The 12,707-nt window shown below is 47.0% G+C and overlaps 1 protein-coding gene across 1 annotated transcript; it reads right to left on the bottom strand.

The window, feature by feature from the left end:
* Nucleotides 1–893: 893 nt before the first annotated feature.
* LOC142568348 (uncharacterized) lies at nt 894–6,797 on the bottom strand. The gene is made up of 2 exons (XM_075678351.1): nt 6,603–6,797; nt 894–2,950 (listed from the first exon to the last, which is right to left on the bottom strand). The coding sequence occupies exons 1-2, from the start codon at nt 6,795–6,797 to the stop codon at nt 896–898; spliced, it is 2,250 nt and encodes a 749-aa protein (XP_075534466.1). The 3' UTR covers nt 894–895.
* Between the last annotated feature and the right edge of the window lie 5,910 nt (nt 6,798–12,707).

Raw genomic sequence — 12,707 nt, forward strand, 5'->3', positions numbered from 1 at the left:
TTCACTCATATTTCATATCGTTGTCGTTTGATGTAGAAAGAACACGTAAATATAAGGCTTTGAATTGCAAAATTATGGTATCATTGCCCCTTCAACAAAAGATAATCAAGCGTAGCTTAATACAGGAAATTAGAGGATACATCAATAATTGGGTGGTAAATTAAGCATAAAAATATTGCTGAAACAAAAGTAATGTTCTTCCTTACTGATACAGACGGACACCTTCCACGTGTCCGTATAATTTCAGTAGAAACCTACTTTGTACTTGCAGATTTCGAGTAGATGTTTTTATGAATGCTTCTTTTGAAGAGTGATCAGGTAACTTGTGTGCTCTATTTATTAAAGCGCCGCAAGAAACTAAAGAAAAAGATAGTCGACATCTTAAGAGACGAGCTGGCTACAAGGTCGTGTATCCTGCAACATTCGTTAGGTGTCATATGCAAATGGTGTTCAGCCCTTTCGGTCGAAACGTACAGCCGCCGACAAGTTTGTGTAATGTAGCCAGCACACGAACATAGCCGCTTAAGCAGGCAGCCAGGGGCCGAGGCATGCACAGAGTCTCCATACGACAGATGCTATACTTTTTTTGTTATTATTTTAGACCTTGCGCTGAGACGACGGAATTTATTTTCCATACCTCGTTCCGCAAACGTGAGTGGGCGACCTATATTCCTGAGTAAGGAAACATATCTGCGCTAAAATAAAAAGAAAGTCTAGTCAAGGCCATTCACGGCCAACCAATATTTCGCTGCAAACTTCACTCGCGCCCTTGAAACATTGGCCGCTCTCCAATATAAAAAGGAGAAATGCCGAATTAAGACAGATTGCATCAAACCAGCACTTAAAAGATACACAAATTGAGGAGTAATTTTTCCTAACACACCACTTGGGACATTTATTGCCGGGCGACCGGACGTGGCCGCAATGCTCTCGTGCTGCACTGGAATTTAGGACGCATATGAGCGCCGCGCCGGCAGGAGAACACCCGCGAGAACTGGAGGCTGTGCTTCAGCGGCAGATTGCACATTGGCTCCGCATTTTCTTCTCCGCACAGAGGCAAGCAAGTCAAGACAAAAAAGAGCTCTGGCTCTGACAGGGAGCCGAGCTCCGCTAGTGCTCTCGAACCACCGGCCAGTGAGTCCTTGAACACTGGCCATAGTACACGCTGCGACAGCAGTGACACCAACACGTCCTCCTTAATGGCCCTCAAGTGTTGGGAGTCGGGCTCCCTAGCCGTGATGCATTTCCACAGCTTATCCGTGCTTTTCAGGAGTCTCTGGCAAGGCTTCTTGGAGGAGAGTATGTCGTGGAACACCATTCTTGTTACCTGCGATCCAAGTCCGGCCAGCTTGACAGCGTGGGGCGCTCCCAGCGTGTACCAGAGGACGTCGAGGTATGCTAGGTCAACCGGAGACTCGGCGACTCGGGCTTCGCGGCCGAACATCAGTTCTCCGACTGGAATCTCCTCGGCGTACATTGCGGATGCTACTTCGGCTGCCCCGATCCAGTTTGCCAGAGGGTTGTCGCTCATGTCTGGATACGAGGAGTACGCTTCCTTCACGTAGTGAGGCTCGTACTTCCGAAACACGTCCAACAGCCTCTCCTTGTCGTTGGCGTAGGCTGGGCAATCGCCGAAGAAGGACCAGCCGGTGTTCAGGGTGTTGTCGACGGCACGCACGAGACGCGCGACGAGGCGCGTCACGTCATCTCTCACCGACTCTGTGCTAATGTTTTTGAACAGGCTGTGCTGAAATGCGTAGTGCATGAAGTAGTCCGTCTGGTAGAAGCAGTGCTCACGGTGCTGGCTTGACACGCGACGGGAACCATAGTAGCTCGCGATTATTTTATGGCTGGTGAAAGAAAACAGAGCTTCAGCGCACAGATAGCCGTAGAGATCCATGGTCTGAACAGGGCCTGTTTTCCTGTAATGGGCAAAGAATGCCATGAAGTAACTTTTGCTGTCAAAAACGACAGGCAACGAGCTATTTTTCTCTATATTAAAGTATTTGTAGAACGCCGCTTGCCAACGCTTCTTGGACACGGTTCTAGTCCAGCGATGGACTTCTGACGTAGTTGTGGCTTTCTGGGTCATGCCGCTGAGGGACGCATTAAGCGAAGCAAATAGCTCACTTTGCTGCTCAGCCAGAGACGCGAAGCGCCTTTCCAAGTCGGAAACTGGTTCGCTCGAAAAGGCCTCGTACAGAGTTCGGAAGAAGTTCTTCGCCGTGGACTTTTTCGTCTGTTCCTTGCGGCTTGTCATCATGTCCAACATGCGCATCGTGTTGAAAACAAAAACCTTGTTCTGAGAAGCGCTTCTGTCGAACGAGAGTTCGAACACGATGGGCACTCTCACCACGCGGGACATATAGAATATCGCGTCGATGAGATCTGCTCTCGCGTCCATGTCAGGCCACGTAATCCCGCCCTTGCGGAGGAGCGCCTTTACATCGTCCAGGTGGTCTTCGGAGGCAGAGACGACGTCGTCGCAAGCGGTGAAATAGCGAGCCGCTTTTTCCGACGCCGTCTGGTGAAGGTCGGGAACCTGCTCGTTCCTGGCTTCCCGAGCAACCTTATCGATGAGCGAACCTCGAAGAGCCCTCGCAACGCTCACCGATCGGCTCTGCAGCCAACCCCCGCAGACGTAGTCGTGGAAGTTGACGCACGGTCGGGCACTCCTGTTCGCCGCATCGGAGAGCAGCGTGGCCAGTCGGCGACAGGGCTCGCTTCGGCAGAGCCTGGGCGACGGCGTCCGCCACCGTCGCCCCAGCAGTCCGTAGTGGTGCGAGTGGGTGCCACTGAAGAGGCTGCCTGCGACTACCGCTGACACAAGCAGCACAGCGGCAATCAGCGACGTCTTTGCAGGCGTGCGCATCAGACTACCCACGGTTCGTTCGGTGGAAGACGCCTCCAATTCTCGCTGCTCAGGTGCGTCTCCCGTGGACTTTTCGTCCTGTGTGCGAAGAGACAAGGGTGGCTCTTACGAACCAGCTGCATACCAGCAGCTGAAGACTACTTTAGGCAATATACTGGGTGTTTCACGTAACTTGAACCTGGGATTTTAAATAAAGTGGCTAAGCGCAGCTGGGTGAAAACAAATGACATGTGGTCTGCCGTCATGTGGCGCTTCTGAAGACATTTTCTATATTCCGCTTAATTGGTCAATTAACTGAGATCAATTATTCCATTTCTTTCCATTATTCACCTTAGGGCCAAGTATACGTTTCGTTACGTTGTAGAGAGCGTTCGGAAACGACCGATACAATTTTTTGTGGGAACTTATATGGTGCATGTTGATTCTTTTCGGCGTTTAAAGAATGCCCTCGGAAATATGAAATAAAACCACGTGACTGCGCTCACGCGCTATCGCATTGCAGCGCTCTCAACCGAGCTTCGAGCGCATCGCTTAACGGGGACGACGGCGCTTCCTTTCTGTGTGCCACCGCCAAACATGCTGACGCACTGTGAAGCCGATGCCTGGAGCAGCGGCCGCTCACTTGGCCACGGTCCACGCTAACGGTTCTTCCGCTCGAAGCCCGGTTGAGAGCGCTGCAATACGGTAGCGCGTGAGAGCAGTCACGTGGTTTTATCTCATATTTCGCGGGATTTCTTTAAACGCCGGAAAAAATTACCACGCAGCATGTACAGTCGTGAGCAAAAGTTTGGAGACCGCAGCATGAGCAAAGAATTAACATGTATTCAAGCGCAGCTGCGCGGCCTGGAATTGGTTTAATACATTCTATTTGTCAAACACGCACACGTAGGCGTGCGCCGTTGATTTCAGCCGGAATTCCCAGTATGCTAAAAAAAAATTGCAGCACATTTGGTCACCAAACGTTTGCTCGCGACTGTACTTGCCACAAAAATCAGTCGTCTCTGAATCCCCTCTACAACGTAACGAAAGGCATTTGGCCCTAAAGTGAATATTAGAAATGTTGCATAATTGATCTTAGTTAACAAATTATTACCCTTGTTACACGGGCACTCGAAAGTCCTTTGAGCAAACAGGCTTTTCCTGAGTAATACTTGTTGGAGGGATAGTTGGTGCATGTTTCCAGAAGAGGGTTATAGCGCCGAAAAAACACAACACACACCAAGCGAGACGGGACAGGCGCAACTTCCAACTGTTTATTCACCGCATCACATGCGGAAAGAAGTACATCGGAAAAACCGGCCGTTGTATTAACGACCGATTAGCGGAACATAATCGGGATTTTAAAAATGGCACTGGTTCTCATCTGCCGCATCATTGTAAAGCCTGCGGAGAAGGAAGGAAGATTAAGTGTGTGGCAAGGCTGAAAGAAGCAAAGGTTTTGAACAGAAGTAAGGACCAGACAGCCCGTGAACTGTTGGAGGCCTACTATATTGAAAGAAACTGTAGCGATTGTGTTAGCGCCCCATCTATCTCAATTTATAAGAATGAAACTGCTTTCTTAGATACACGGGCGTGAGATTCGTGTGTACCTCACCTATCTTTATCCGCTTTTTGTAAAAACCTCTTGCGCATGTGTGGTTCTTGATACCCATCTTTTTTTTTTTTTTGTCCTGATATTCATTCGCATATGCGGTGAATAAACAGTTGGAAGTTGCGCCTGTCCCGCCTCGCTTGCTGTGTGTTCTGTTTTTTCGGCGCTATAACCCTCTTCTGGAGGCTTTTCCTGAAAGAGTTTCCCCCGCAGACACACAACAGAGAGTGATCTCTTTTTCGGAAACGGCATTTCCTGGAAGCGAATTTCGTCGCTCTCTTTTACGGCCGAAAAGGAGTAGCCTCGAAACCAGTTGTCATGCATTAAAAAAATAAGCAAATGCATATTTTTCTATCGCGTATACGCTCATCATAAAACATAATTTTATTTCTCACAGAAGGTGCAGCAAACCCAGTAACGCTCGTTTTCTTCTGTGCTGTCGTAAACAGGTCGAACGGGTCGGGGATGTCACGTGATGGCGCTTACAGACGCCGCCGCACGGACGTGACATTAAGGTTTCTTAATCTGGCGTTGTTAAATTTATTTTAAAAAACGTGTAATACAACAAGTTTTCACTTTAGATTTCCACATACATCAGTTTATTATGGCCGACTTTCTTTCGAACCACGCTTTCGGTTGCGTGTCCAGAAGGAAGCACTAAAAACAGATCAGCAATGCCGTATGTATGCTGCACGACACCTCTTCATTAACAAGTGTGTAACGAAGAACAGCAACGCTATAGTGGGCCACCTTCTCCAGCGCTTTCTAGTTTGTCAAGCTTTCCAGCGCTGTTCTCGGGAGACGCCGCTCGTGCTGAGAGTGCGTGCCCTGCTCTATAATGGTCGGTCCCTAACGTGGGTGACTAATAAACGCCTTTAGAAGCGGTTCAACTTGGTAAAAGACCGCTTACGTAAAAGGGTTTTTGGGTGCTCGTGTGACAAAGGTACAAGCGGAATAGAAAACACTATAAGGAGCGCCACATGATGGCAAACCTGCATGTTGTTGGTTTCAATCAGCTGCGTTCAACAGCTCTTTGTTTAAATCTTTGCTTCAAGTTACGCGAAACAGTCTGTATATCAACGCAAGAACCACATTTGCCCAAGTTTGAAGCGACAATAAACATTTGTATAAAGCGACTAACACCTACAGCCTTAAAAGATTATGGGGTTTTAAGTGCCAAAACCAGGATTTGATTATCAGGCACGCCGTAATGGGAGGGGGACTCCGAACCCCCAGGGGTTCTTTAACATGCACCCAAATCTGGCCTAAATCTAAGTACACGGGTGCTTTCGCATTTTGCCTCAATCTAAATGCGGCCGCCGTGGCTGGGATTCGATCCCGCGACCTCGCGCTAAGCAGCCCAACACCATAGCCACTAAGCAACCACGGCGTGTACCGGTAATTTGCGACACCAAAAACAAGTCGTGGCTCTTTAAATAGCTACGGCGGCCTCTTAAGATGCTTCTACTGAAGAACAGGTCGCGCAGCGGCGCCTTATCTTTCTATGGATGAGCACAATACATAGTCCTAACGTTGATTACCTTTAGACGCAGCCTGTGTGATTACATGTTATTATCGCATAAGCGCTTCAAACCAACGTAAGTCTGGCTAACGGGTTAGGCTGTTAAGTTCTTCGATAAAAGCCTGTAGAGACTTGTCAACGCTGAGTGAAGGCGTACTCATATGTTAGTGGTATAGTGAGTACCCAATCCCAAGTTATTGCACACAATGAGGACATTTCCGAGACAACCGCGTTCGTTCTCGAGGATAAAAAAGGGCAAGGAATAAGGTCAATAAACGAAACCTAGTGCCCTCCTCGCAATTGTTTCATTGGACCCGTACACTGACAGATGTCCCCCGTTTTTGCTCGTTGTTCTCTAGGCACGTCACCTGCGCGCTAACGACTCGGCGCATCGAGGCTATATGTGGTGATGCGGCTAGTTGCGCGAGCTTGATAATTCCAATACATGCGACGATCAGCTGATCACATGACGGCACCGAACGGGGACTCATGTGCATGCGAACCCGGATACCTCGGTCGCTGAGCAGAGCGACTGTCGTTGGCGTATCGCGTTGCGATTTCGCGATGCGCTTGCAATCGTTCCGCAAGCGCTGTGAGCGTATACGGTATATACTCACAGCTCGTTCGAGGTCGGACGACTGCTGCTGGTCTTCCCAGTGGACGCTAACGTTGCTGAGCGAGAGGCGGCGGCTTTCCGAGGAGGGCTGTCGCAGCGACGACCTTCTGGCTGGCGCATTCTGCAACGACCGAGACTTTCGGGTCCTCAAAGGACCGCGGCGGGCGCCCGTCTCGTCGGAAGTGCTGTCCTCCATCGTCTGCCTTCTCTTCCTTTACGCGCGGTGCTCACGCGAGCGGTGAGGGATCGGCTGAGACTGATGATGATGATGATGATGTCCGTGATGTGTTTGGCGCTTACCCACTCGCGGGGATTGGCCAAGACTGGGCGTCCTAACACACAGGTGTGCCGAAATCGGTATTTGGCCTGCAGGGACCTCTATCGACATTCGTGTGTCACATTACCGAGACATAAGGACTGCGTACTTGACATTACGGCACTTATGTTGCGGCAGACAATGGTAGTATGCCAAGCCAGAGTTTATGCGAAAGGACCCATGTCAGCTGTAACTACGTACCTAACGACAGCTGCCTAAATAGCTGCGTGTATAAAATAACTGCCTAGGTTGAAGTTCGCGAGCTTAGCGATTTCAAAACACATCCCGCTAGTATAATTATGTCGCTCCGTTATCAGTCGATTCTGTGGCTCTCGGTTTGAACTGGCTCATTCTTCTGCGAAGGTTACCGCGGGGTAAAATACCCATATAAGAAAAAAAGGACAATGTGTTGCATGCTAGCGTACACGAAAGAGAATCAAGGAGGGAAAGAAAGAGTGTTGCGGAGATACATATGTAGACCTAAAATGAATGAAAAGTGATAAAAGCATAGAGAAGATAAAAAGATATGCTGATGCAATGTACATGTTGGAACCTATGTGAAGTGAAGCTTACGGTAAGCGGTTAACTTATCAATCAATCAATCAATCAATCAATCAATCAATCAATCAATCAAACAATCAATGTTTATTTTGGACATAAATACAATGGTGTAGGTATGTCCACGAGGCGTGGCAAATGGAAACACGTATGTTTCCTTACAAGGCCTTCGCCTCGGCCGTACATATCAGACAACATTTGCACTAAATCACATACAGTGTGCAATCATATAATACCAAATAAGTAGAACAAAACAAAGATATTATAATACATAGGGAACACAAGCAAATGTACACTTGACATAGATATAAGAACTGAATAACACACAAAGAGTAACAAGTCATACAAGGTAGTGCAATACCATTGTGTCACTATATAAATATGAATATAAAAGGCTGAATGCACAACATATATGCTCTACCTACAACGATGAATTTCATTACCTATTACCCACAGGTCAAGCACCAAATAAAATCAGATAGGATCAGGTATTTTTAACAATATTAGTTTTATTTTCCTTTTGCAATGCCAAATAGTTTTACAGTTGAGAGCGTGATCAATCACAAAAGGATGTCTGTTACAAAGGGATATTATTTGATTATGTATTGTTTGGGTACCATTGTTGGTGCGGGGTCTATGTCCAACTAATATATTCGTACGTAAATTATATACTACATCCCGCTTTAAATATTTATCGAAGAAAAGTTTGCAGTTATTCTTGATACGACAATAAACAAAAATTCCTATTAAGAAACTGTAAAGGTCGGCGTAAGGTAATATCTTTAGAATCTGGGACATACAGCTGTCTGATACAGATATTGAAAAACATTCTAAACGCAGAACTCTTTTATGGAGTGCGACGAGCCGGTCCGAGTCAGTCTTGCTGCCTAATCCCCAAACTAAATGACAGTACCCAAGATGTGAATGAATTAGTGAAAAATATACTTGTTTCTTCCAACGCAACGGTATAAAATGTTTCATCCGGTACATCAAGCTTATGGACCTAGATACCTTCAAACGTACATGGTTGACACGGTCGGACCACCTTAAATCTGATTTGAAGCAAACCCCAAGGAATGGACGGCCATTTGTTGACATGATTTCAGAATTGTTGATGCGTAATTTGAGATCATGGAGTATGGGTTTATTTCTCGGAGCGAAGATCATATATTTTGTTTTGTTCACATTAAGTGCTATTTCATTATTATTCAGCCATACATATAACTCGCTAAGACAGGCATTAAATTGTGATTACAGCAAGGCAACATCAGGTCAGGAAGAGAAAACATTTGTATCGTCTGCATAAATAACGATATCTGGGGTTAAAGGTATATTTACAATATCATTTATGAGGATAAACAGAGCAAAGGACCAAGAATTTATCCCTCAGGAACACCATATATTATATTGCCGGTCTCAGACCGAGTTTCGTGAAGTTGTGTGTACTGTTTTCTTCCACTCAAGTAATTTCTATAAGTTTGCCAGACAGGCCACGAATTCCGTATATTTCTAGTTTTTTTAGTAGTACGTCAAAATGCTATAAACCTAAACGCAATCGGCGCAACTGTCTGTATTGTGCTCCTATGCGACCTGTAATCTCACACGATGTTTACCTTCATAAATACACCGTTCACAAGCCATGCCAAAATCCTCACAGAAGTTAATGCGAATGCACACGCTGAGACGTCGAAAGAGTGACGTCACGAGGACAAAGGCGATGTTTGATGTTTGTTGATAAAATAATGATGAGGACCTGCATATAAAAAAATAAGTGTGGCGCAAAAGGCAGTGATAAGGTTGGTTATTATACACTCGTTTTCTTCCAGCGTTTTTAGGGCCAAATGGACACTTTTGCGTGAACGTGCTCTTGAAAACACGTGCTGCGCTGCAATCGTATGAAAGAGTTACATGTCACTGGCACGAGACAAGTATGAAAAAAAAATGCGGATCTCACGCCCTGTGAGCATCAATGTATGTGAAGTTTTCTATGCTGTTTGCTTCGATTGACGATAATTAGCGCTGATGCCGACGACGAATGTGTAATTTCTTCAGCGTTTAGTCCAATACGAGAGTGGTGAGTGATGTTAAACATTACCTTGCGGGCACCACTGCTGTTTGTCTGCGTAGTACACAGAACACACAGGGAGAGCTGTTTGCTTGAGGCGTTGTTGTGCGCCATACTTCATAACCTCTGAGAGGGTTAAGCATAGTCATTGCCTCACATGGCACGTCGCATCGTGGCAGAAGTTTCAAACTATAATTGAATTATGGGCCGTACGTGCCAAAACCGCGATCGTATTATGAGGCACGCCGAAGTCGCGGACTTCGGATTAATTTTGACACCCTGGTGTTCTTTAACGCGCACCTAAGTCTAAGTGCACGAGCATTTTTGTATTTCGCTCCCGACGGAATGCGGCTGCCACGGTCGGAATTTGAACCCGCGACCTCGAACAGTACCATAGCCGACAAGCTACCGCGCTGGGCGCTGAAGTGTTGATTTGACGTCCGACCGCTTGCGTCGGGTCGCCTAGACCTTACGGTGTTTCAGTGCGGCTTTGCGTCTACACACCCTGCACCACTTGCGCGCTTGACAAATTTACACGGTGTTTGTTTTTCAGAAATAGCAGAATCGTACCGTACCGTACGTTCAATTTGCCCGCAACCGCTCTTTCCTTGTCTTCCCGCGTCATCTTGTCCCTCTCCCGCCAGCTCCCCCTCTACGGGAACTTCAAAAGTGGCAAGGCTGTTATACACTCGTTTCCAGACTGCGTCGGTTATACCCATTCTGTGCCTTTTGCCCCGCCCCCCTTCTCTCTACAGTTATATCTACGTCCCCTCTGGAATTGCACGTTAGTAGAAAGATAAGCGCTGCAGTTTCTACAGTGATTTTGCGGTCGGTCACGGACGATACCAGCTCTCAAGAGGCAATTGTCGTGACACTCAGGAAGCTCCAGATGGCACTCTGCACATGCCACTCTATGGGAAGGTCCAAACGAGTTTCTCGCGTCGACTTTCCTCTGTGCCCCACTCCTTTCATGTGCACGCTCTGAACCTTCCCCCTCCGGCGTGCAAGACATCAGCAGCAGCAGCAGGAGTAGCAAAGTCGACAGAAGAGGCAAGGAAAGCATCGATTTAAATGGAAAAAGTGGTTGTCGCCTAGTGGTTAGAGCATCGGGTTCTTGTGCTTGAAGGCGTTGGTTCGATCGCACCTTAGTGCACGTATTTCTGTTATCTTCTTTGCGTAAGCTATTCGGCAACAGCAGCAGTATCCAGCAGCCACGCTCAACAAAGTCTAAGAGGGTTCGCCCAGAAAGCTTCGCATAATATTTAAAAAAAGGAAAAAGCGAACACGGAGCCGTCTTTATCCGTTCCCCTTGCAGCGTGGCAACCACGGATTCGGCTTTGACTATATATAGTTGAATATAGCCGGTTGTATGAAACCCACCGGTGCGATCTTTCTTTAACATTGTCAAACGTTCCACATAAGGTGAGGAGAAAGCTCAAGCTTTTCTTTCCTTGACGCAGCGAGGATGACTCACCTCATTCCCTCGCCAACCTAGTAGTCTCGAAACCAGCGTTGGATTTTCCGGGCTAGTGCGATGCCACAGTGACAATTATAGGGGAGTAGCTTATTCTGAGCTGGAGTTGCGACTGACGATGCCACGAGCTGTTGGGAGAGAACCTTAAGAAATACTAGTGTGGGTGACGTCAGTGTCACTGTGATAGATTTTTTTAAAATTGTGGGAATGTCGACCACCTGCTGTAAAAGCCCTTTCCAAATGGCATTCCTAATTGCTGAAGGAAGGGGTCACTGTGTGTCAACGGATGGTGCAGTCAATTTAGCTGATGTTGATCTCCTGGGACAGCCATGACGTTTCACAAAATTGCTGCCTCGGAGTGCTTTTTGTGCGCCTGCAGAGTGAGTGCATTCGAACTTCCAGTTGACGTCGCTCACATAATTGCGTAATATTAAAGTAAACACCGGCCCCACGAGGGGCATCATCCGAGGAGAGAAGCCTTGACCATCTGATGGTATCGCAAAAATGGAAGGGCTTCGTAAGGACCACGCCACCAGCCGCAATCGAATGAACCTGGCACATCCGTGTGTATCACCTGTAGTGGACTTATCCATGCACACGACATAACGGTTTGGCCTTCCCAGATACCGGCACGATGACTTCAGCGTGTGGAGTTACGATGACTATCATTACAGAACGTCACTGGACTTCGTACAAGAGGCGGTGTTACATTCGTCGGGAGGCTTATAGCGCGTGAAAAGACAAGGACGAAAGGAAGACGTGACACACACAGGCCCCTAACTTGCAACAATATTTATTTCGAGCAAAGACCCATACACATATACAACTTTTTCGCATACATTATCATACATGCGCTGTTTGCAAAAAATACCTTACACACAATTGCGCAGGTAAGCTAACTCTTTGCGGGAAAGGGCAATTGATGGTTTTGACACAGTTATCCCCAAGCCTATCAATCATTTCTGCTTCGATAATTTCGCGAGTTAATCTTCCTCGGGCTCTTGCCACAATGGAGCAGTCTCTGTATGCTGGAGCACACGTCGAGTGCTCACCATCATCCACCCCGGCAACAGCGCACTTGCAATGCCTGCAGTGAGCGTCAAGGAACCCACCCCGTTTTTCTGCTATAGCAGAACAGCGGGGTAGCGAAGCTGTGTATGTGGGCCCCTTAATGGCGAACTGCACCTCTGCCGCGGGTAGGCCCGGCATTCCACTATCTTCGGGATCGGCCCACGTATGGGGAGCGCTGAACACCTGGCTTAATACACCCGGCTAAACGCTATGTTCGTTTATGCGCAGAACGCTTGGGAGCACTGCAATCAACGCGGAAGCGGGCATGTCACGTGATGTTTTCTTGTATTTCGCGAGCATCCGCAGTAAGCTGAAAAACACAAATACTTAATAAATATAAAGCCAAACTGTTTATTCAGACGTTTTGCAAACCGCTCTGCGACTTTCTAATTGGAATTGTTTGCTTAGTTTCGTTGCTTCAGAAGTTGATTAATTAACTTGAGTAATTATCTAATTAAGCAAAATACAAAAAATAGCTTGGCACACTACATAGAAAAGTGAGCGACAAGCATTTAGTCACTTATTCTTACAGTGCACCGGCATATCCTTAAACTCTGGCTAAAGTTAGCTGAAACACCATATATATATATATATATATATATATATATATATATATATATAT

Source organism: Dermacentor variabilis, unplaced genomic scaffold (assembly GCF_050947875.1).
Source record: "Dermacentor variabilis isolate Ectoservices unplaced genomic scaffold, ASM5094787v1 scaffold_18, whole genome shotgun sequence".
Taxonomy (NCBI): domain Eukaryota; kingdom Metazoa; phylum Arthropoda; class Arachnida; order Ixodida; family Ixodidae; genus Dermacentor; species Dermacentor variabilis.

Coding starts and splice junctions, on each gene's coding strand:
- LOC142568348 (XM_075678351.1), bottom strand. CDS start 6,797: ATGGAGGACAGCACTTCCGACGAGACGGGCGCCCGCCGCGGTCCTTTG. Junction 2,951..6,602: donor CGTCCGACCTCGAACGAGCT/GTGAGTATATAC, acceptor CTTCGCACACAG/GACGAAAAGTCCACGGGAGA.